The sequence below is a fragment of the Ochotona curzoniae genome, unplaced genomic scaffold (genome assembly GCF_017591425.1).
Source record: "Ochotona curzoniae isolate NIBS_2020 unplaced genomic scaffold, NIBS_Ocur_1.0 contig_1, whole genome shotgun sequence".
Lineage (NCBI taxonomy): Eukaryota > Metazoa > Chordata > Mammalia > Lagomorpha > Ochotonidae > Ochotona > Ochotona curzoniae.
The window spans coordinates 5,099,054-5,124,436 of NW_024464918.1; the positions used below are offsets into that span (position 1 = coordinate 5,099,054).

General features: G+C 43.6%; 1 protein-coding gene and 1 long non-coding RNA gene across 2 annotated transcripts in view; one reads left to right on the plus strand and one right to left on the minus strand.

Annotated features, from left to right (window-relative positions):
- LOC121157985 overlaps positions 1–24,938 on the minus strand; it is a 47,639-nt gene extending 22,701 nt beyond the window's left edge. The window contains exons 1-3 of the long non-coding RNA XR_005884128.1: positions 24,845–24,938; positions 24,654–24,754; positions 9,156–9,267 (exon numbers count right to left, since the gene is read on the minus strand). This is a non-coding gene — a long non-coding RNA (uncharacterized LOC121157985). The remainder of the gene's footprint in view (positions 1–9,155; positions 9,268–24,653; positions 24,755–24,844) is intronic.
- LECT2 (leukocyte cell derived chemotaxin 2) lies at positions 15,910–21,731 on the plus strand. Its single transcript, XM_040982419.1, has 4 exons — positions 15,910–16,206; positions 17,959–18,055; positions 18,763–18,908; positions 20,643–21,731. Exons 1-4 carry the CDS (start codon positions 16,143–16,145, stop codon positions 20,807–20,809), a joined length of 474 nt encoding a protein of 157 aa, XP_040838353.1. The 5' UTR covers positions 15,910–16,142; the 3' UTR covers positions 20,810–21,731.
- Positions 24,939–25,383: the final 445 nt, after the last annotated feature.

Consider the following 25,383-nt stretch of genomic DNA (forward strand, 5'->3'; position numbering starts at 1 on the left):
TGCAGAAGGTCTTGGCCAAGCACAGCGGAAGAGCAACTATTTCTGTCTGAAGACTGATGCTTGGGAGTGTGGCTCACTTGGTTTACTCACTCCCAGAGCATTTCGGGAAGTGGGGGTGAGTCAGAAATCTGTCTCTTGGTTAATATCTTTGGGAACTCAGAGACACATGATGAATTGCCTGGGTTCTCAGAGCTCACCAGCAGCAGAACCCACAACTTGCTGATCTGGCAGTCACTGTAGAGCTGTTGGTTCAGTCCATGACTGCCACAGAGTTTCACAAGCTGTGATCCAGGAGTGCCTATAATAATAACACCACTCCAGGAAGTCTGTGGAGAAAACGCGGAACCAAAACCTCAAGGGCTGAGACCCAGACCATACCCACCTAAGGCTCCGAGTGCTACAGAGCTGGACCCAAAGGTCTGCATTGGAGGCACTCATCTTTTCCCATCTTACCTTAAATAAAGTGAGTCAGGGCATGGGAACCTTTAATGTTTTGTCTCTGCCTCACAAATAAAAAGATAAAGTGGGGCTGTTGCAGTGGTGCTGCAGGTTAATCCTCGACTTTGTGGCACCGGTATCCCATATGGACACAGGTCATGCCCTGGCTGATTCACTTCTGAGCCAGTTCTCTGCTTATGGCCTGAGGAAGTAGTGAAGGATAGCCCAGGTCCTTGGGCACTGCACCCATATGGCAAACTGGGAAGAAGCTCCTGGATTCTGGCTTTAAACCAACCCTGCTCCAGCCATTGCACTATTCTGAGAGTAAGCCAGTGGATAGAAGATCTCTCTGTCTCTTTGTAACTCTGTCTTTAAAAAAAAAGATTAGTTAATCACTCTCTCTCACATACACATGCATCCAGGTCACTCAAAGACAAAGCAACTTAAGACAACAAACAGAGAAGAAATAGATTCACAAGAGTTAAGTTACAACACAGACCTCAAGTGATGTACTATCCACATTCAAAGAGCTAAAGACAAGCTTAAATTTTCATATCAAAAGACTAAAAGTTCTAAAAAATAATCAAATGGAAATCACAAATACAATAACTGCAATGAAGGCCTCAATGGGTCAGTTTGACAGCAGATGAGTCAGAACTAAGGAGAAATCAGTTAGGCAATCCAAAGGGCTCTAAAAGGTTTGCAAAAGCAAGCAGAAAGGAGGCTGTGGGGAGGGGATTCCCTCCTGCCTCAAGGCGCTTGATGCTGGAGCAAGCAAGCTGGTCATCTCTCAGCTTCTCCAAGTTAGGAGCAGAGTGGGAGGAGGGCGAGGTGAGACTAACAACATGTGAAGTCAGGCGCTTCAGCACACAGACCAACTCCCAAAATGTGAAACTGAAGTATTTCCAATTACCTTCACTCTCTTACTCAGTTTTTTTTTTTTTGACTTTTCCTGCATCTTTCATTTTCCCTTTTCTCCCCATAGTTGCCTTTGTTTTGACTAATTATTCTAGCTGCTTTGCATGATTTCTAAACCACCAATTTAATGTTCATCCTAAAGATTACAACATGCACTTGACTTACAAAAACCAAATCTTTCAGGACTATGCAGTAATGCTGTTTAACATGTTAACTCCCTGATACTGTTTGAATTATAGTTTTTAACATCGTTCAAACTCCACAATGCACTACTTTTACTTTAGAAGGCTGAGCAAGATGTATAGTCACTTAGCTACACATTTTACATTTCTTTGTTCTTTGTTTCTGAAACTCTGATCTTGATTCACACACCATTGTCCAACTATCTGAAAGATGCATTTTAGTATTTCCATCAGCAGAAGTCTGTTGGAGAAGAATTCTCTCAGGATCTGTTTGTGTGAAGTGTGTCCTGACACAGTTGCTGAAGGATATTTGATTGCGGGCATGGAGTTCTGGGTTAGTGTTGGTACTTCACAGCGCTCTGAAGCAACTGTTCCAACATTGTATCTATCCAGACGTCATCTGTCAAAAGTGATCTACTTTTATTTTCGATTTTTTGAATGCTTTTATAACTGTTATTTGTCCATTTGTTTTTGTCTTCAGTTTTCAGCATAGTTCCAGGTGTGGATTTCCTTTTATTTCTCTTAGCGGTTCTACAATCTGAGTCTTTATGTCTTTTGAAAATTTTGAAAAGCTCTTTGCCTTTATCACTTAAAAATTGCTTCTGATCCATTCTCTCTATAGCATTCTTTAAAAACTTAACAATTTTCTAAGACATGACCGAGTTATCCTTGCCTGTCATTCTGCCTTTTCTCAAACTTTAGTCTTTACAATCACTTAGGGACCTTATTAAAATGCAGTTCAAATATTCTAGATCTGTGGTGGGGCCCAAGATTCTGCATTTTTAGAATCTCTCGGGAAATTAGGTCAAAACCAGAAACAGATAAATAAAGTGTGGGTTTTAGTTAATGATAACATACCTGTACTACCTTTGCAACTTCTCTACAAACAAAATCTATTCTTACATTTAAATTAAAAAAAAAACTATGGGCGCCGGTTCTATCCTGGCAGCCCCGCTTCCCATCCAGCTCCCTGCCTGTGGCCTGGGAAAGCAGTCCAGGACAGCCCAAAGCTTTGGGACCCTGCACCCATGTGGGAGACCTGGAAGAGTCTCCTGGCTTCGGACCGGCATAGCATCGGCCGTTGCGCTCACTTGGGGAGTGAATCATCGGACGGAAGATCTTCCTCTCTGTCTCTCCTCTCTGTATATCCACCTTTCCAATAAAAAAAAATAATAAAAATAAATCTTAAAAAAAAAAAAACCTTCCAGTTATTCCAGTGCTGTAGATTCAGTTTGAATACCAGATTCTAACCAATATTTGCAGCGTCAGCAGCTTTACCAGTCTCAATTATCCAAGAAATAAACCTTTTCATACCCACTTGGCATATAGGCATGGGGTTACAGTGTCAAAACTCAAACCAAGTTTTGGGTAGAGACCCATTCTAATTCTCCAGAGTTGTTGAGTTAATCTATATTTCTCTCTTTTAAGAAACAAAAGTCATGAGACTTGAAAAAACACAAATTCGAGGCATATCCTATTCATAAGAGATACACCTAAAACATGGGAAAACATAAAGGTTGGAAGGGACTGAAAATATAAAATCTCTACATACATTCTTCTTTTTATTCCTATATTAATATCCAAAGTACACTTTCAAAGTATTTTATCAGAGATAAATCATGACACTTTAAAAATCCTAATTCAAAGAATGATATAACTGTTCTAAAAATTGTGTGCATCTAACATAAGCCTCAAAAAACTTAACAGGTGAATGAAGTCCCTAACACTGAGAGAAACAGAAATGGGTGATCAGAATGGGAGACTGTTGCAACAATAAGTAGAACAAGTTAAGAGTCTAAAGATACATACGAGCAATATTATTAACAAACTGACAGAGGAGCCAAATATTCTACCTAAAATCTTCAAATTTAAGTACTCAAATTGCAAAAGATTCTGTGTGTGTGTAAGTGCACATGAAGTATTTACAATCTTTACCAAGTGACAGTCACTGAGTTTTCTCTGTTGATAAAGCTGTGAGCTCTCCATTCTTCTTTTATGCACTTGACTCACAGGAGCTTGGAGCTTCTTTGTCTAGGACGGCTAAGGCCCGCCACAGTGCCAGAGATGCAGGGTCTTGCTGCCTTATTGTTCCACTATCTGCACCTTGTTTGTTTGTTTGTTTTTCAAAATGGCTGCCTAAAAACCTGGCCAGAAAAACACATTCCAAACAGGAGGAAGAAGAAAGGAAGAGGGATTCTCAGACTCTTTGCCAGTGAGCACTGTTTCTGCCTACATCCCATCAGCTGGGACTTTCACATCTAGGGTCACAAATGGCTGACTGAGAATGCTGTCTTTATTTTAACTGGCCATGGACCCAGCAAAAATAAAGGGTAGAGGAGCCTTGCTGGAACACAAGGGTAAGAAAAAAAACTGATGCTTAGATCTTAAAATAAAGAAATCTGATCTTACCTTACACAAGGAACAGCTCCCCCAGCCTCAGCCCCGTTCCTCTTGAGAATGCCTCCTTACCCAGACAGGTGCTTCTGAAGTTCCTGTGGGTTGTCTCCATGAACACAGAACAGCCTTAAAATACGGCTAGTGGGAAACACACTTAATACACCTAACCTAGCAGACATAACCCAGGCATAATGCAGCCTACCTCCAGCATGCCCAGGACACCTTCACTAGACTACAGTTGGGCCAAATCATCTGACACAAAGTGTATTTTACAACAAAGGCCGAATGTCTCATGTAATTTATCTGACACCATGAGAGGTAGAGCACCGCACCAGCTGTTTGCCCATGTAATATCCTGCCTGGATAGAAATTCCAGCTCACAGCCGCTGCCCAGCACCACAAGAGAGTAGTACCATATTGCTAGCCTGTGAAAAGATCAAAATTCTGAATCTGAAGTCTGTACATTTCAAACAGAATGCGCATCACTTTTGCACCCCTGGAAAACTGGAGCACGATTATGTTGAACAACTGTAGCCAGGGACTGTCTGTAGTTATGATGTGGTTATGAGGTGGGACTGCACAATACGCAGCAAGCAAGTGGACTCTGTATCCACATGCAAATTTATGAATAGGTGGCAAAGATTAAAATGAGCGCGTGGCATGGAAACTGAAGTCATTAATAAATAAGCCACTATTTCATGTAGGATGTCCAAGTCTAAATCAAATACAACTGTTGAAAGGCCAGATGTTATTCCCATTGCTACATTTCAGTGTTTTCCTGGAAGTGATCTCATCCTGATGGGAACGCTGTTGTCCAAAGGTGCGTGCTATTTATAGCTGGAGCCTCCACTTTCAGGCTGAAAATGCACCAAATGCAAATAGCTATTGCTTTGAACGCTGAGCCCTGCCATGGGGGTTGAGTCTGAAGGCTGTTGAGTGAGGAGGAACACGTGCCAGCTGTAAGCATGTGGTTGTGGCATGAAGGAGCGTGCTGGCACTGGGAGACAGCTTTGCATCCACCAGTAGAGTCCTCCAAGACCCCACATACAATGAAGTATGGTGAATTATCTCCCACAGATTAGAAACTGTCTGATCCTAAACGTGGAAGAGATGCTTTAGACAAGTGTCCCTAAATGAGCCACCGGCAGAGGGCCAATGCTTCAAAGAAGAGAAATAAGACTGCCAAAGAGAAATGTGTTGATTCCTTTCATCTGGAATCTTCTCTTGGCCCTAACATTTTAAATGTGAGGGTAAAGAGAGGCATCAAAGAAAACAAACCAGTTTTGAAGCATGTCATAGAATGTTTTTTTTCCTGCAGAAGATATAATTTTGGTTTTGGGCATTTATTTCATAAAAATACTACTTATATGAAGAGATGAAAATTATATATAATGTAAAATATAACATATAATAAGCATTTATTTATTTTCATTTATCTTTTCTAGTAGTTCACTCCTCAAGTATATGCAATGATCAGAACAAGGCTGGGCTGAAACCAGAAACTTCCTACCCATGTGGGTAGGAACCCAATTACCTAAACCATCTTCTGTTGCCTCCAATGGTGTGCATTAGCAGGAAGCACGAATCAGAAATGGAACTGAGTATTCACTCGGGTCCTCCCATATGGCATGCAGGCATGCTTACTGCTAGTCCACATGCCCACCTCTGCATACACTTTCAATAGTTCAGTCAAGTTATAGATGTAAACCAGAACACTGAGACAGCTGCTACAGTGAATATCAACAGGAAGAAAATCAATGTCCAAGTCTGGCAGAAAGTGGCAACAGACATTCCTGATGGCTTTCCAGAGGGGCAGCCCCGACACCAAGAGCCTTCTGCCTCATCTCGTTGAAGAATTGAAGGTTCTGCCACTCTCCCCACTTTGAGCTCGGGAGAGGGATGTTCAGTGAGTGTCTTCTGATTGCCCAATGCCACGTGGCTATTGAGAATTGGAGCTGGACCTGCCTCTGTATCCACTGGCTCCAAATCCTGCCTTCATAGCAGGGGATGGCACCGCCTGGGATAAAGTGAGCCATTGCATGCTCTGAGCGCTTAGCTCAGGGCTTGGCACACACTAAGCAGAACGAAGAATGTTTGTACCAAGACTACAGCAGGCTGCAGCTCACATCCCTTCCACATCACTGAAGGCTTGTGGGGACAGTGGAGATCATGCATAGCAATGGGAAGCACGTGGCTGATGGTCCCACTGTGGCCTCATGCTTCTGTCTCCATCCCAGAGGGGTTGGTTGTTTTGAGACCAATTCCTCTTTTCCTGTGGACTTTACCTTCTGTTAAAGGAGGGAGAGTTCTAACTATTCCTAGGCTTTTCTAAATTTCTACAACTGAGTCATCTCTAAGATTTTTGCCTGTGAAAAGGAGTCCAGGAGTCCTGAGACCTGGCACTGCCTTCAACGTGCAGACAGGAATGAATTGCCCCATTCAAAAAACAAAGTTCTATTCCACAAACATCAGCGTTTTCATCAAGGATGAAATCTGTCACAACAGCAACAGGCCGTGGTGGCAAAACTGTAGGCTTGTGATGTGGCCATGACTCAAACCTAAAGGGGAAGACCTTTCAATCGGCTGATGAAATCAAATTCTTCCAAAGACGCTCTTAATTGTGGCTCACTTCAGACTTAAATATGTCACTCTGGGACCAGAGGCACCCGAAGGCCAACTCTGAAGTCTGTTGCTCAATGGCACCCACTAGTGGAAGGCCACAATATGCATGGTTTACCAAGCTTCAGAAGCCTCAAGTCCTCAAGAGAAGGCACACTACACAACAGACAGGGATTGATATCCAAGATCTACCAAGAGCTTCAGAAACTCAACAACAGCAAAACAAACAACTCTGTTAAGAAATGGGTGAACAATGTGAGCAGATAATTTCAAATGCCTGGTAGACACATGAAAAGAAAAGGTGCAGGCTCCCTAACTATTAAGGAAATGCAAATAAAAATCACATTGAGGTTCCACCTAACTACAGTGAGAATGGCCTGCATACAGAAATCAACAAATAACTACTGCTGGCAAGGATGTGGGGAAAAGATACCCTACTCCACTGTGGGTAGGAGTGTAGACTAGCGCAGCCTCTATAAAAGCACGAACAGTGCTCAGCGAGAGTTGGTCTGCCATATGATTCAGCTATTCCAACTTCTGCTAATATATCCAAATGGAATGAAATATGCTTATGAGAAAGTGACCTGCAGCCCCATATTTAAGGCAGCACATCCACAATAGCAGACCCGAAACAACCCAGATGCCCAACAGATGAGTGGTTAAAACTGAGGTACCTCTACTCTGTAGAAAACTACACAGCCAAAAAGAATGAAATCCTACCGTTTGCAACAAAACTGTCCTAACTGGAGTCCCAAAGGGACAAAAACCATATGCTCTAATATAAGACACTCTTTATGCAAACTACTAAATAAATAGATATAGGTAACCAAATGTATGCATATATTCTCAAAGACAAACTATATAATGGATACCCACTTATTGGGAAGCAAAGTTAGTTGCAGCACATGTTTCCACCCCTGAATAAAGGTAGGGACTCCCATTGAGACATGTAAACATGCCTGTACAGTACGACACCAGATTTTCTACTTTTGCCTCTATCTACCTTGTCATGACACACTTGAATAGCAGGAAGTTAAACCTGCAACTGTTTTTTTAAAAATATATATTTATTTTCATTGGGAAGTCAGATATACAGATAATAGGAAAAACAGAGAGGAAGATATTCTGTTCATTGATTCACTCCCCAAGCAGCCACAATAGCTGGAGCTGAGCCAATCCGAAGCCAACAACCAGGAGCCTCCCCTGGGTCTCACACATGGGTGCAGGGTTCTAAGGCTTTGGGCCATCCTCGACTGCTTTCCCAGGCCACAAGCAGGGAGCTGGATGGGAAGCAGGGCTGCTGGGACCAGAACCAGCACCTGTATGGGATCCTGGCGCGTGCAAGTTAAGGACTCTAGCTGCCAGCCTATTGTGCCAGGTCTGGTAATTGTTACCAATGGAGCATACTACTGTGATAATTTGAAGGAAACAGTTGCGAGAGGAAAATAGGTAGGGAGGAAGGGGAGGCATACCCCTTTACATTTGAGACTATACCATGATAAATAATAAATATTTTTGAATAATAATAATTAAAAGAGAAGTCACAAGTCCAGCCATGCATCTTGTGGGCCAGGACACTAAATGAGAAAGGGAATTGCATTACCCAAAGCTTTGGGATCCTACCCTCACATGGGAGACCCAGAAGAAGCTCCTGGCTCCTGGCTCCTGGCTCCTGGCTCCTGGCTCCTGGCTTTGGATTGGCTAAGCTCCAGCCATTGTGGCCATTTCAGGAATGAACCATTGGATGGAATATCTTTCCCTCTCTGTCTCTCCTCCCTATAAATGTATTTTTTTAATAAAAATAAATAAACCAAAAAAAAAAAACCCAGCATTACATGATAAATGTTTGAGGATATTTTGGGACACACACAACAAATTGAAATATTAAAATTCACTGAAGTGCCTCAAAATGAGTGTATGACAGTTGTAATTTATTTTTATTAAATTTATTAATAAGATAATCAACCCTTTTAAACACTTTAGCGAATTTGAGTTCAAATAGTGTTTGGCCACATCAGAGAAAATAAAAGCAGTGCGCAACCCAGTTGTCATCCTTCGGCGGGGAGTGGTGCAAGCAAACAAATCTATGCCAAGGATATAACACAGGACTGTAATTTTAAAGTAGCATAAGGGCTCTGGGAGAGAGTTCTGAGAGTTTAGAGAACTTAGGGCCTAGGGCACATCTGGAAACAGCTGGGATAGCTCTACAGACCAAGCAGGACCTGCTCCAACGCTCCAAGGACAGGAAGACAGGCCAGAGTGGCCAGGTAGTCAGCGCTGATGGGAGTGTACTCTGTGGAGCTGGAAGGAGATTTGCTGCTCAGTTCCGCCCCTTGCACGCCAAGATGTGGCACTCACTCTTTCCTGGGCCTGCAGGTTGCCAACCTGTCTTGCAGACGTCAATCTCACCATCCCCTACAACTGTATCCACTATTATCCATCTCAATCGTCTATCCACCCACCTCATCCACTTCCCATCACCTTCTGATAAGTTCAGAGAGAAAACAACATCTTCAACAGAAAGGGTGTGTCTGAATTTAGGATCACAGATGACCCTCACGGGCTGGAGCTGTGGTGTTTTTCCTGGAAACTTCTGTTTACCTTGTGGCATGGCTTGGGTCCAATCTAGGTAGCGAGCTCCACTCCAAAGGCCACGTTCTCTTTCATGTCCAGCAGGCCCCCTACCCCAACAAGCTTCTTTCACTGACGGTTCCTATTTAGCAATAACAGAAAGGATTGCTTGATATCTGATATAATTCCTCATAAAAATTCCAAAACAAACTTTGAAAACATGAATTTAGTTCTTGCACAGATGTTTTTAAACAGCCGAGATGGACTTTCCCATTCTCTCTCTCACATAGCATCCAACAGAAACACTGGTGGAACAGTGCCAGGTCTCCCTAGGGTCAAATGAAATTCAAAAACTCCATCTTTGTAGTTGGAAACGGGCCCTTGGAGAGATGAGGTTTGATTTCCAGGGGTCCCCTGAAACCTATCACAGACTCAGCCAGCTACAGGACAACAGCACTCAGGCCTGGGACCTTGCTCCTCGTCTTCCTCCCTTTCTGTTGAGTCCTCCCAGCCTCCTGGACCTCCCTGGCTAGCTTGCCCCCTCCTGGCCTCCACATTCTGCCCTGGTACAGTGCCTCTCCCAGTACGCTGAGTGAGATATGGGAGAGCTGGTAGATGGTGAGGCAATTCTGCAACCCATTTTGGAAGTCGTTCTTGTTGACAGTTTCTTTTCTTTTTTCATGGGATATCAGTAGCAGGAGAGGTATTTTAATCCCTGACTTGTCTAGTATCACTAGTTGATTTGTTGAGTTATCACTCAGTTTAAGATCTTCAGCTGGTCTGAATCAAGCAGAACTGTGGTGCCAAGAATGTGTGTTGTAATCTCTGGCAGCACTCTGGCTGTGTCTGTGTGTGGTGTAATTTCAGGGTTCAAAGCACAGCGGGCCAAACACGTCCACTTACCAGGATTTGGGTTCATCGACGTCTGAGCTTCCCTAGGTGGCCCTGGGCTGTCTGTAATCTGCTGGTCAAAGTACTAACAGATGGTGAAACTGGGTGAGGAAGCAGGCCACTGCGACTGTCTAAGTGTTTGAGGGTGCCAGGGGCATTCATCGACTGAGCCTTGCCACATTCTGGAAACTGAGAGTCCTTCTGGACAGTTCCCATGAAAACGTCTCAGGCAAGATTTTAAAACCAGGCAACTCTCGTTGTAAATAGACGGATTCAAGCAATGAATCCCGTCTTCCCTGACTTTCCTAGAGGGAAAAAGTTCACATCCAATCTCAGTGTCTCTGGCTAGATCAGTGTCTTGTAGCTAGTTCACAAGTGTTCTTGGGAACAACTTTACTAGTGGAAGCTGTGGAGGTAGATACTGGCATAGGGCAAATTTTGACTGACCTCTTCAAGTTGGTCCTCTGCTCTCAGCACCATGCTGGTTTCTGCACAGATGTGTGTACATCCTACACACACACTTACTATGGGGCGGACCACAGCTCTAACGGCAGGTACAGCTACATAACTTCAAGTAAACCCTGAGCAGGGAAAGTACAGAGGGTAATTTATGAAAGGGTGAATGTATTTTAAGTTCTGGATGGAATGCTTACAAAGTTAGGTAGATTTTACCTCTAACTTTGTTTTTTTTTTTAAGTCATTGAATTTTGTCTGTAAGTTTAAAGGATGTATGTTCACACTTATTTTAAGTAATTATTGTGAATGGCAATACAAATTGAACATTTTGGGGCCTGGTGTGGTAGCCTGGTGGTTAAAGTCCTCACCTTACATGTGCCGGGATCCCATTCGGGTGCCGGTTCGTGTCTTAGTGGCCCCACTTCCCATTCAGCTCCCTGCCTATAGCCTGGGAGCTCCCCAGGTGGCCACAATGGGTAGGGCCTGGCCAAGCTGAAACCAGGAGCTTCTTACCAGCCTTCCATATGAATTCAGGGATCCATGCACTTGAGACATTCTCTGCTGGCTTTCCAGGCACATTAGCAGAGAGCTGGATGGGAAATGGAGTAAATGAAATGGGATGCCAGCATTAAAAGTAGTATCTGGGCCTGGTGCAATAGCCTAGCAGCTAAAATCCTCACCTTGAACACACCAGGATCCCGGCAGCCCTGCTTCCCATCCAGCTCCCTGCTTGTGGCCTGGGAAGGCAGTCGAGGATGGCCCAAAGCCTTAGAACCTTGCACCTGAAGAGCTCCTGGCTTCGGATTGGTACGGCATCAGCCATTGCGGTCACTTGGGGAGTGAATCAGCAGATAGAAGATCTTCCTCTCTATCTCTTCTCCTTTCTCTATATATCTGACTTTCCAATAAAAATAAATAAATCTTTTTTTAAAAAGTATCGCCAGCCCTGCACATACACTTTTTAAAAGGGTGAATTTTATGTTATATGACCTAAATCTCAATGTAAAGAAAGGCTAAATATATCGAAGATTTAAAGACAAAACCCAAACCACATACATTTCCTATACACAGTGGTACTTCCTTTTTTTAATCTTCCTATTCCCAGAGTCTAAGTAATCACCAACAATCTGAGTCATCATGTTTGTCCTGTGGCTTCTCCTATTACCTGGCCTACCTCCAGGCACTTGCAGTTGATAAACACTGACTTAGGGAGTTAAAAGGGAGCCTGGAACCAGTGATTCATCCATCTGATTGGTGACACCTGGAAACATTTCTACTCTTATTTTTGTGGGAAAGGAAATAGAATTCAGACCCAGCCACAAAGCTGGTTGGAAAGCCCTTTCAGGGTTGGTTTTTCTTTTTTTTTTTTTTTTGGCTTTCATTCTTATGGGCTGGGAGGGAAGACTATGTCCCCATTTTAGAAAGACTATCGCTAGGGCCAGCATGATCTCTCATGTCTAATCCTCCACCTGCAAGTGTCAACTTCCCATAGGGATACTGGTTCATGTCTCGGCTGCTCCACTTCCCTTCCAGTTCCCTAGTTATGGCCTAGGAAAACAGCAGACGATGGCCCAAAGGCCCACGCAGGGATCCTGCACCTGCGTGGTAGACCATTGTAGGCATTTGGGGAATGAACCAATGGATGGAAAACCTTTCTCTCTGTCTCTCCTATCTGTAAATTTGCCTTTCCAGTAAAATATAGATAATAAATAAATCTTTAAAAAAGAAAGTCTAGCTCTTCTGAAATCACATCTAGCTACCTTTCTATTCTTATTGATCGACACATAAGTGTCCATCGATCTATCATCTATCTATTGAGCCATTATGTATCCATACTGATCTAAGTATTTCTGGGTCCATTTATTTAGTTCTCAGGAATGTGAATGGCTCTTGCTGGTTAAAAGGCAGGACTTTATACATTGTATATCAAGGGCAGTCTCGTGATTAAAGTTACTCCTATCAGGGATGACAAGTATGTTTTAATCTATATGTGAACTTTCATTTCCTTCACAGGTCAGAAAGATACTGTCCCAAGGAGATCCTAGGGGACAGTGTGCACTGACTGTGACAGAATAACTGACTTCGTGCAGACTGCAGGAGACAAGGGTCAGAGATGCACCGTAAGTGCTCACAGCTTCATAAAGAGATGGAGGTGTTTTGTTTTGTTTTCTTGTTTTTTTTTTAACCCAAGCTTGTAACTTGATTAACAATAAATCATACCAAACACGCAATAGGATCCCAATCCATCCCATCTGTTATTCCATCAATACCATACAAAAGGAACTGGGTTGGGAAAAAATGCTCCCTTAAGTTCCTGGATTCTACATGAAGTCAACTGCTCCATAAATTAGGAAACACAGTAAGTATTCTCTGTATGTTCAAATTATTCTTGTAATCAAATCTACTCCCTCACATATTTCACCTCCCAAAGCAGTGATGACCCATCTTCCATTTCAGTAATTATTTTCATCCTGTCAGTACAGAGTGGTGTGTGCACATGAGAGAGAGAAAAAGAAAAGGTGGGCAAGTAAGCAGGGTGTGGGGCAGGTACCATGGATGATTTAAATGTTTCCTTGCCATCTTGTATCAGAGATACAAGTAGAGACTCAGCATTCAGCAAAACGTGCCTACTGAGTGCTACCTTCACCCCATCAGGAACGTGAGGTGGCTGCGCTTCTCTCAGGCTTCTGAGTGCTCTGGTCAGTAAGTCACTGGCCTGACAGAGCCTGCTGTTTCCAGGGAAACAAGGGAGGGAGTGAGGAGTATTTGCTGGGGGAGTTCAGCCGGGTCATCCAGGCCAACAACCCTCTGCAGAGCACGCCAGCCCTGCCCTTTCCCCAGAGGCTTCCCAGCTACAGGTTGAACCAAACACGAAGGCCCTGAAGGAGTGTCAGAGGTCTGTACTCTCTCATCCGTAGCTTCTATATCTAAATAAAGCCATGATGGTCGAATGTAAACCTCATCCAAGTGAAGGGTCTCAGACATACCAGCCACTGGAATCCTTCTGTTATTATTCTAGGCTTTAGCTCACATTTTAAGTGCTCAACCAGAGCACATGTCAAAGAAAGCAGCAGCATTTCCCTGATAACAGAGACAGTTTAAAAAGAAAAAAAGACATGCATGCAAAATGTTAGAGGAAATCTGTTTTACAACTTTTCACATTTGGGTCATTTTCTTAACAGCAATGTGTTACTCATTTAAACAGAACAAATCAATATAGCCACTTCTTAAGAAAAAAATCAGCAGAGAAACTATTAGAAAAAACGAACAGCTTATTTGAGAGAAATAATAGAACAGAAAACTGACAAGAAATTTTATCTACTGAAATACAAACATCTTTAAACATTTATCTATATCAGAGCAAACAAGCAATCGTGTTCTCTCTCTCTCTCCTCTCTTTCTCCTGCTCTCATTTTTGCTTTTGCTCTCTCTAGGTAGACAGAAAACAGATAGAAAATGTGCCTTTCAGACAAGTAGATAAGTAAATAAATGCATACCAAAGCATACATATACATAAACCCCAGATCAAGAGCTGGGAAAGTCCTGCCTGCCCCAGAAAAATCCAGCAAAGGTGTTGATGCAGAAAGAGAAGAACTGGGACCACAACTCCCATGTCCTGCAGCTGGTGAGAAATCACAGAAATGAGCACAGAAAATTCTAGAACCTCATAAAGTAACAAGCATAAAAAGCATTCAAAAGAACATTTAAAACATGCTGAGCATTTAAGTGTACGGAAAAGCACCAAGAGTAAAATAACATCCATCTATCTTTAATAATTAGAAAATTAGTACTTCACATGCTTGCTTCTGTTCTTTTCTGGTTAGAACTGAAATATTTTAGAGTTGAAGGTATCTAAATATTTCTCCCTGATTCTGTTTCTCTCCCTCCTCAGAGAGAGACCACAGAGCATGCTAACTGTGCTCTGTGCTTTTTTCTAATTTCATATCTTTATCATAAATGCAAAATCCATAAAGATGAATATATATATTTTGCTTAAATGCTTGTTATAATCCTGTATATACCATTCTAAAGGTTACTTTTTATTTTATTTTTTTATTGGAAAGACAGAAAAACAGAAAGAAGGAGAGACAGAGAGAAAGTTCTTTCATCTACTGGTACATTCCCACGTGCCCACAATGGTTGCAGCTGAGCCAATCCACAGCCAGGAGCCAGGAGCTTCTTCTGGGTCTCTATGTGGGTGCAGAGGCCCTAAGCCATCCTTGACTGCTTTCCCAGGACGCAAGCAGGGAGCTGAATGGGAAGTGGAGCAGCAAGGATAGGAACAGGCGCCCATATGGGATCCCAGTGGATGTAACATGAGGATTTAGCCACTAGGCTAGCACACTGGGCCTTCAAGGCTGCTTTTTAAGTCCAGCAGTATATTTGGAGCTCTAACTGGGCTAATTTAAGCAAATCTTCATCATATGATCATATCAGAATCTATCTGTCCCCTACTAATAGACACTTTGTTAATGTTTTGTTATGACAAACAAGCAAATGTTTAAAATCACACAAATGAAATAAACATGATTTTACCAAAATTATTCAGAAGTAGCGCATAGGTGAAATGTGATTAAATGGATAACCCAAAGTGACCTAACAGGTATAATGAAGAGTGTATTACAATGTGTCATACAATGCTCGTGATTTATTCTCTTCTGAAATATGTGCTATCCAAGAAATGAAAACCAGACTAGCAAGGATGGGAGTTTGGTGTAGCGCTCAAGACACCATTTGGGACATGTGTCTCCCATACCAGAGTGCCTGGTGTGAGACCCATCTCCAACATTTCTGATTCAGCTTCCTGGCAGGCAGCAGGTAATGGCTCTTAGGGCCCTACCATCCAGATGGGAGACCCAGAGGGAGTTTCTGGTTCCTGGCTTTGGTCTGGCCCAGTCCTGGTGAGTATGGGCATTAGGGGGAAGATGTCCTTTCCTCTGTCAGCCTTCAAAATAAGATGAAAGTGGGCCCGGCGGTGTAGCCTAGCGGCTAAAGTCCTCGCCTTGAACGTGCCGGGATCCCATATGGGCACCGGTTCTAATCCCGGCAGCTCCACTTCCCTTCCAGCTCGCTGCTTGTAGTCTGGGAAAACATTCGAGGATGGCCCAAAGCTTTGGGACCCTGCACCCGCCCGGCTTCGGATCGGCGCAGTACCAGCCGTTGCGCTCACTTGGGGAGTGAATCATCGGATGGAAGATCTTCTTCTCTGTCTCTCCTCCTCTCTGTATATCTGACTTTGTAATAAAAATAAATAAATCTTTAAAAAAAATAAGATGAAAGTAAATTTTTAAAATAAAAAGGGAAAGAACTACTAGTGATGGTATTGAATGTATTGTTATTCACGTAGTTATTCTGCTATCAATCACAGCCCCATAGATCATCAGCCTGTGCCTGGCCTTATCATTTCCTGTTAATATTTAGACAGCGTTTCCAATAAAATTGTCTCGTTCAGATCAAAGACTTCTCTACAGATTCTACATGATAGTCAGAGAGCTGTCCACAGAATATCAGGATTTAGCTTGCTCCACTCTGTCATGCTTTCTGTGTCTCACATGAAATTACAGAGATGAGAGATGCAGAATTTTAAGGTTAAATAGCCAGAAATTTTCACTCAAAGTTGAATGTTCTTCAAAGAGAGTGTGGGGCCATTCTAATTAGAGGAAGAAACAGATGGGAAGCAAAACCCAGATGTTTTCCACAAGACTTCTGCTTTTGGCTGTTTTGATTTCCACTGGTAAGTCAACAGTACAGCTTTAGACATTTGGCTGATTTAAAAAAAAAACTGATTCCGGGGTAGATTTAAAAGTCTTGAGTAGAACAATGATAGCAGAAACCTGTAGGTTCGATCACGCAGCATGGACTAGAGGGCACACTGTGGGAGAGGCACTACTGAGTCATTACCACCAGAATGTGCTGACTCTTACATGCAGAAACAAAAGTGAACGGGAGGACTCCGACAGCCCTGATCCTGAGGTTGCTGTGGGGCAGGGCAAACACGCAAAGCAGGGGTGAAGCGTGGAGAGCCTAGCGAGGTTTCCAGTGCTGCACCAACTCCCAAGGGTACATGCTAGTTAGGAGAGGGGGCAACATCCTTTCTTGATCCAGGTGTTGAGTTGAAGGTGGGCCCCATGGTAGAAGACCTCTGAACTCCACCTTTTACAAGCATGTCAAAGAATGTCCATGCGCCAGACATTCCCTGCAGCTTCTCTTCACAGCACGCGTGTTAGTGAAACGTCTTTAAATCAGTAATGCAGTCAGCAGCCTCCTGTGCTTGCTTGTTAGTCTGTTTCAAAATGAAAGGCTGAGTTTGTTAACTGTATGAAGAGGTCTGCCACGGTTTCTGGAAAAGGTGTGTTATCAATTTCAAAAACTGCACCCAAGGATACCTATCATTCAATTCCATTCTCTCTGAACATTAAAAAGCACCCTTCTGTCTCCCTGTGAAATGGAAAACCAGGAAGTGTCCTTCAGCCGAACAGCTGTCAGTGTTTACTGTGCTGGAGAGACCGCGTTATAGGAGCAGTTTGCACACAGCAGAGCGAGCCAGGACACTCCTGTGTGTTTTCCTGCTTTGGGACTTCTCACAGAAGTTCCACTTTCTCCTCACCTCTTTCCCTCACACCAGGTTAAACCTGCTTTACATGTTAGATTATGTCTAAAAATCTGCTTTTTCCTCGACTGAGAATATGAATTCGTGTTTTAGCCCAAATCCTCTTTGTCCTTTAATGCAAACATTTTGCTTGGATTTGATTATTAGGACTAATCCTAAAACAGCATTACAAAGTTTCTTTGGAATTCCTAGAGTTATTTCTTTGACTTGTGAAGTTTGATTAGCTTTGCTTTTCAAAAGATTTTGTTTATTTAAGAGGGAGGTGGGCAGGGATGAGGGGAGAGTCAGATCTTCCACCTGCTGATTTACTCCCCAAACAGCCACAGCAGCCAGGGCCAAGCCAGGCCAAAGCCAGGAGCCTAAAACGCAATCTTGGATCTCCCGTGAAAACGACAGGGACCCAAGTGCTGACCAGAGTGCACATGAACAGAAAAGGCAGAACCAGAAAGAGAGCCAGGACTTAAATTCAGGCATTCCACTGTGGGTGTGAGTAGCCCAAAGTTTACCCCAAATGCCCACCCCTGATGAAATTGTTCCTAACCTAAACCCAGTGGTCCCCAGGACAGGTAATGGGCTAAGAACATCTAAAAAGCACAAGTCTGCATCACGAACCCACAAAGCCCAAGGATGAAGGCGAATGCTTATAGATGAATAGACTTACAAAAGCTTTCTCTGTTACATAATTGAACTCTGTGGCTACGGAAAAAAAAAAAAATTTACACCTGAATATTGCAACATTTTGTAGAGAAGACCTTTCCTTAGTAAACTACAGAAAGGGTGAAATTACAGTACAAACAGGCTTTTTGGGACCCGCTGGGAGACGCATAAGGCAAACAGAGATGGGTGATATCTGAGGCTATCATTTATCCTTTTCAGCACTGGCTGGACCCTGGGCTACTATATGTGCTGGCAAGTATTCCAACGAGATCCGGACATGCGACAGTCATGGCTGTGGACAGTACTCTGCTCAAAGGTACTGCAGGGGAGGGGGCCGGTCACAAATAACTGTCAGTATCTGGGTTTCCTCAGGACTGTCCTTGTGTCCTTGCCCTGTGTTTCCCCAAGGGCTCACCATCCTCTCCCTTGGGACAGTGCAAGGACCCAGCCACACACCCCACTGTCTTGGGAACAACTTTGAGAACTTGGCTTATAGTAGGAGCTCTGAACTGGGAAAAAGGGCTTTTCTGGCGTTTCTGAAGGTGACGACTGAACGCTGCTAATGCATTTTATCCACAAGGAACTTGATCTGAGGTGCCAAAGGGCTAAGGGAATTGAGAAGCACAGGTGGAGACACGCAAACCTGGACTTGAATTCAAGCACCTGGATTCTCTTCCCATAAGACCATGGCATTACTGAGCCAAGCACTGAATGTTCCATGCTGGAGCCTAGTTCTAGGCAAGCCAGAAAGCATCTCCACCCTGTCCAGATAATGGAGGATGCACTCCATTTGAGGAGCAAATCAATATATAAGGAGCTTGTTCTCTCCACACACCTTAAAGTTAAAAAATAAAGCACAAAACAAAACTGAGCTCACCAGAATAGGGTATCCAGCCCAACATGTCCTGGTAGTTTCAGTTGTGAAACACTGGTTTGGGAACATCAGGCTAACTCCTTGTTCTGACAAAGCAAAGTTCTTGCTGGCAGCTCCCCTCAGTCTGTGCCTTCCTGTTCCTGTCCTAGACACCAGAGACCTCACCATGGTGTGGATGTCCTGTGTCGTGATGGGTCTGCTGTGCATGCTCCATTCACAGGAATGATCATGGGCCAAGAGAAACCGTACAAAACCAAAAATGCAATCAACAATGGTGTTCGGATATCTGGACAAGGTGATGTACAAACCAGGGAGTCTCCTGGAGGTGTTGATATTTACATGTTTGATGTGGGTTCCATACACAAAAGTACCATGCTTCCCTGAAAACGATCCAATGATACTGACAACACCAAGAATTTCTCAAAACTAGTCCAGCACCCTGCCTGACAACTTTGCATCAAACATATGCAGCTGGTGTCCCTTCTTGTGGCCTATGTGGTTTATCTTTTAGAAGAATCCATAAACAAAACCTTCTTTAGAAACATTCACTATGAGGGATGAGTACCTTTGTTTACCAAACAGTTCATGACTGCTGGCATTTCTGGAAGAGGTGAATGGTTAATATTTTCAAGGGCCTCCAGGTTCTGGGTAAAGCGAGGTCTCCTGGCATTCCAGGAATGGAGTGGCTGTTTTTGTCCTCTTAAGGTGTAAACATACCCAAGGATAGGTTACAACAAAAGTGTGTAGCTTGAAGAATTTTCACAATGTGAACAATTTGTATGTAACCAGCCCCCAGCCCAGGAAACAGAACCTTACCAGCAACCAGGGACCCTTGCACTACCTTCCAGTCATTATTCCCAGCAAGAAAAGTTACTATTTCCAACTTCTAGAATGCTTCACTGGATTTAACCTGCTCAGCAGCTGGCAGAATGCTGTCAGGGCCAAACTGCTGGACCACGAGTGTAACTTCGGCTTTGGATGCTGCCACACAGTTTTTCTGAGCATTTGTGCCAATTTCTGCTTCTGCCAGCAGGGCATGGTGCTATACACAATATTCAAGCTTCTCTCTTTACTTTTTCATTTCTGCCATTCTGGTGAGCCTGTCTCTTTGTGACTTTACTCAGCACATTGCTCTATTCTTGGATAGTGCAGATATTTTTTTCTATGAGTGTCTACCACGCTGGATAAGTTCACAGCTGTGTGTTCTTCCCCTTTGGCTCTGTATGTACTGAAAGTAGTCTGTATCCTACCTGGCGGAGGGTGGGGAAGAGGATTCCTGCCTTTCTCCTTGCATCTCCTGTTGTCTCTGCCTTACACACTTGCTTTCTGGGTGTGCAATGTAGGAAGAGTAGAAACTGCTGGCCCTTCACTGAGAATTGCTTCTATCTGGCTGGCAAGCCTTGCCTGGCTCTTTCATCTTTAGCCCTTTCAAACACTATTTCATTCCATACTGCCCATAACTGCAGCAAAGCTTTTCAAGCAAGTAAAAAAATTTTTAAATAAAAAAGTCCATTCATGTTTACAGATATGACTCATTTAGTCCCAACACTTTCATATTTTATTTTATAATTATTCTATTCTATTCTATTCTATTCTATTCTATTCTATTCTATTCTATTCTATTCTATTCTATTCTATTCTATTCTATTCTCTTTTGGTTCCACATGGTAGGTCTTTTGATTCTCAGAAAGATCTGTATTTTTGTTTCACTGATTTCCATTTTTCTTTATCTTTAAAGTCTAATAGTTTCATTAGATTGTCTTAGAGCTGACATCACTCTGGGCAAATTTTCCAGCTACTTAGTATTTTCCTGCTATTATTCTCCCATGTTTTTATTAAATTTTCATTTGAATCTCTTCTCCCTTTGGCATCTTGTAGTTTTCTTTTTAAATATGATTTTGTCATTTCTTTCCACTCCTCCTCTGAGTTCATTCAACTATTCTTTTTTTTTCTGATTTCTATCATTTAAAAAATTTCTGGTTCAAGGCTATGGAAGTTCAAGTGATGAATAATGCTTATTTTCTTTCAGGTTTCTGTATCAAGATGTTCTATATCAAGCCAATTAAATACAAAGGTCCTATCAAGAAGGGTGAAAAACTGGGGACCCTGCTGCCCTTGCAGAAAGTGTACCCTGGCATCCAATCACACATCCACATAGAAAACTGTGATTTGAGTGACCCCACCGTGTTCCTGTAATGGGCAGACAAGACCCAGGCCTCTTGCACAGAAGCCTTTTCTTTAAAACCCAGATGCCTATCATGCTTACCAAGGAACTGTGTTCAAACAGAAGTGTGACAGGAGCCACCAAGCACACAGCATTTTGCTTTTCATTCACTGTCACTTGGATGCTACGGTGGGAAGTAATTTCCCAGGGCTATCTAATCTTACTGTTACTCATGGGATCTGAGATGGTTTGGGGTTTCTTTCTTTTCTGTTTTTTTTTTTTTTTTTGATTTATCAATCCTGAAGGCCTAGAATAAAAAGCAAATTCAAGCTAATGTAGATTGCATTTCTGATGCCTCTGAGCATGAGCGAAAGCCTGTAGGTATTTGTAGAATCAGCCTGGAGCATGGTGTCCGATGCCAGAACAAGCAGCAGCCGAGGATGTCACAGGCTTCTTCTGGCCTAAGGTAGTAAGGAGTCTCAGGCCACTCTCAGATCTGCAAAAAGGGCTGGCACACATGCTGCCCACGTAGACAAACAAGGTTCTGCCCGTCCTCTGGGCCCCATGAGTCATGGGTATCCTGGAAACCAGTAGCAGCAGGCAGGCCACGAAACCCCACACTCTAGGTGTCTGTGTCACTGCTTCCCAGAGAGCAGTTGTGAGAGAAAGGGGTCTGCCTCTGTCTGAAGGGCCACATGGCACTGGTCAGGGGGCCTCTCCCAGCCAGATGCATGTGACTGTTTCCTGTTTTAGACCTCATTGGACAGCTCTGTATTGTTCTACCTCCATCATGTTGACAACATGTGCCAAGAGGAAAGGGCCATAAACAAAAATGTTCAAGTTATGACTCATGAAAATTCTGGCTCCCTAGATTTTAGCCAGTCAATAAGATATGACTATCTTTTTCTGGAAACTTCTGTGAATTTTTTCCATAAATTCTTTTGGAACATAGAAAATTCCAGAATCACTCTGTTTTCAAATATTTTCCATCTATGTGAGAGACAGAGGTAGAAATGGAACACATACACACAGATTATGAATAAATAAATGAATGAGTGCTCTATATGTTGGTTCATTTCCCCAAATGCCTGCAATAGCCAAAGCTGGACCAGGATGAAGCCAGGAACCTGCACCTCCATCCACATGGATGGCAGGGAGCCAACCATTTGGGCCACTGTACGCATTAGCAGGAAGGATGCTTCCCAGTTTGTATGAGCAAGAAGCTAGATCAGAGGTGAAGAAGCCAGGACTTGAACTGGCACTCCAGCATGGGATGCCACCATTGCAGGTGGTGGCTCCACTCCTGTACCACAAGGCCCATCCCCAGTGTGTCCATTCTCATGTGTGGCTGGGAGAACATCAGAGAGAAAGGGATGAACTGAGATGGCTGCACCTGTGTAGCAGGACACAGGCATGGGAACACTCCGGACATCACCATTTGTCTTTGCAAAACCTGGAACAGCTCAAATGCCCATTGACAGTGAGCTGGACAAACCATTACTGCTACTAAAGGGAACACTGGAGTGGATGCTGTACTCTCCCCACCCCACCCTGGGCAAAGTCACTGCTCAAAGGGACCACACCCTATAATGAAGTGACTCCTCAGCTTTCAATCCAGTCTTCTGTCAGTGTGCCTGGCAAGGCAGCTCAAGACAGTCCACATGCTTGGGTCCTGACAGCCGCAAGAGAGCCCCAGATGGGATTCCTGGCTCCTGATTTTGGCCTGGCCCAGCCTGGGGTCTTTTATGCATTCTACCAGTAAATGAGCAGAGGAAAGATCTCACTCTGCTTTTCAAATAAATAAATCTTTTAAACAAAGGATGAAATATAACAGTATATAACAGTAACCATAAATGAAACTCAGCTAAACACAGCAAAATCGGTGACAGCAATACGAAGTTTTGAAAAAGTTCAAAAGACCACATGAAGAAGGGTTCTGAAAATAATGAAAACTGAAACAAAATTTGTAAGAATCCACCTATTCCTATGTAACAAAAGCACACAAAAGAGCAAGGAGATGATAAACACTGGGGACTTCAGGACTCGATTAAGGTGAACAGGATGTACATTGAGGTGGCCAGGACAAGAATCATCAGGATGAGGACTCTTGGAACTAAGAGTCTGTCACACAATTAGCAGCTTCTTGAACCCGGCCAGGCGCCAGTCCCCACAGCTCACAACATCCTGCATGAGATGAGACATTGAGGAACTGCTTCTTGTGTGTTTATGGTGACACCAAAGACAATTGCCTCAGCATCTCTCTGGTTAGGCTGCCTGCGGAAGCAAAAAAAAATCTGCTTGGAGAAGACAAAGGCTGTGGATGGCAAGGAGCATACAATACATGCTACACAGGCAGTCTGCGGAGGAGCTCTGAAACATCGGTAAGGGGAAACTTCCGCTTGGTAAGAATGATTCTTCTGAAGCAATTATCCAGGCAGCAAACACAGCTGCATGTGGTCGTTGGGGATGTGGGATGTGGGATGTGGGATGTGGGTCGCGAGCCTCCCCAGGACAGAGCAAACACGCCGCCTACTGCCTCACCATCTGGCATCTGCTCCAAACCCAAGACCTGGAACGCTGCGCCCCCTGGTGCCTCATATTAACATAGCTTTTTTTAAAAACAGTTTTTACTGTTAGATGTCAAACTGTTTAGCTTCCATCCAAATATTCTAAAAGCTCGAACAAAAGAGAAGTAGCAGAGTTGTTTAATTTTGCTGAGTAGAAGTTACTATAATACATACTTCAAAAGCTGTGGTTTCAGAGAGTATCGAGTTCAGTAACTAATGTGAATAAAGCCAGTCGAGACTTTGAAAACAAGTTGCCCATAGGATATTAAGCTAATGGGAGAAGCAGGGAAGTGGCCAGCCTGGGAGCCAGGCACACTGTGGGAATGGCCCTGACATCCTTTAGACACCATCAGTCACATTCGCTGGCCCAGCAACAGCAGTGCCCACACATTCACCCAGCAGCCTTCCCCCAGCACGGCTCACAGCACAAAGCTCACCAGGAAGCAGAGGCAGGACTCAGAATTCTGCTTCATTTTCCTTTGACATAACTTACACAGGGACCTATCCTCACGTTCTCATCATTGACTTCCTACAAGATTTTTCTATCTCTCTTTTATTTTAAAGGAACAGAGACAGAGACATATTGACTACTCCCACCTGCTGATTCACTCCCCAAGTGCCTGCAGCAGCAGTCAGGGCAGGGCTGGGCTGGGCAGGGTTGAAGCCATGTGAAGCTGGTGGTGACCCAAGGACTTAAGCCATCCTCTCCTGCCTCCTGGAATGTGCCTCAGCAGGACTCGGATCAGCTGCAGAGTGGGGTCTGGAAGCCAGGCATCCTGACCTGTGCCATGGGCGGCCCCAGAGGCAACTTTATCACCACGCCAAGGGTCCACTAACTACAGGAGCACATTCTTAATGTGAACAAGTTTGCTTACAGAACTAAACACATTTTTAAAGATTCTGGTTTGAATCTACTATCAAACACATTTACTAATTAATTCTAGAATCTTACCTTAGAAAAACACAGATTTCCAAAGTAAGTGAAGATAATTTTTTTAAAAAAATTAACCAGATGAAGAATTAAATATATATTCTCTTGGTTTTGGCTGCCTTACAAATATTTTCCATTTTCATCCTGGTAAGTCAGGGTAAGCAGACAATCGGTACGAATCAAATGACCCTAGCTCACTCCCTCTGTCTAGGATTCAGGGCAGCACTTGGTCCCCAGGCTCAATGGCTGGCCCTCTGAAAAACACCTCAGAGCAATGAGTTCTCATGCCATGTGAAAGGCCAGGGCCCTCAGTGGCTCTCTGGGCCAGCATGTGGAAGAGGGGACGCTTTCAACCCTGCCCCCAGGACGCAGGCTTACCTTGCAGGGCTCCATCTCCACCAAGCCACTTCCTTCACAGCTCTGTGCTCTGTTGTCCTGTCCAGGCTTACATTCCTAGTCCACGCTGCTTCTGCTCCTGCCTGCAATACAAAGGTACACACTCTGTGACAACCTGAGAATCCCAAATGGCATTGGTTTGTTAGGCCCTCTGTCACTAACGGTTCTGTTACCTTCCAGCACAGTTTAGAGACTTGCCTGATCTGCTCCCCAATGCTTCTTATACAAATAACACATTAATTCAAACTCCACTTGGTCACCTAACTCACACACTAATTCACACTTTCACATTCAGTACCAAGTCTCTGATCACCCTCCTACCTGAAGGTCCCTGCTTGTGGCCTAGTAAACAGTAGGGGACAGTCCAAAGCCTTGGGATTCAATTTGGAACATGATCTTAATCGGAATTTTATTTTTTAAGTTTATTTATCCATTTGAAAATTGGAGCTACACAGATAGAGGCAGAGAAACAGAGAGATCTTCCATCCACTGTTCACTCCCCAGATGACCGTAACAGCTGGGCCAAAGCCAGCAGCCAGGAGCTTCCTTCACACCTTCCACATAAATATAAGAGCTCAAGGACTTATGCCAGCCTCCGTTGCTTTCTCAAGCTATCATTTGAGCCAGCAGGAGGCAGCGGCCCTCACAGGGCCTGGTGGTCATGTAAAGACTCTTCTTCAGTCTGAGATTGCTTCTGCAAAGGACCTGGCAG

Excerpts from the sequence above, each read along its gene's own strand:
- LECT2 (XM_040982419.1), top strand. The coding sequence starts at position 16,143 with ATGGGAAGCAAAACCCAGATGTTTTCCACAAGACTTCTGCTTTTGGCT. Across the intron at positions 16,207-17,958 it reads GGCTGTTTTGATTTCCACTG|CACTGGCTGGACCCTGGGCT; the intron begins GTAAGTCAACAG and ends TATCCTTTTCAG. Across the intron at positions 18,909-20,642 it reads TGTTCGGATATCTGGACAAG|GTTTCTGTATCAAGATGTTC; the intron begins GTGATGTACAAA and ends ATTTTCTTTCAG.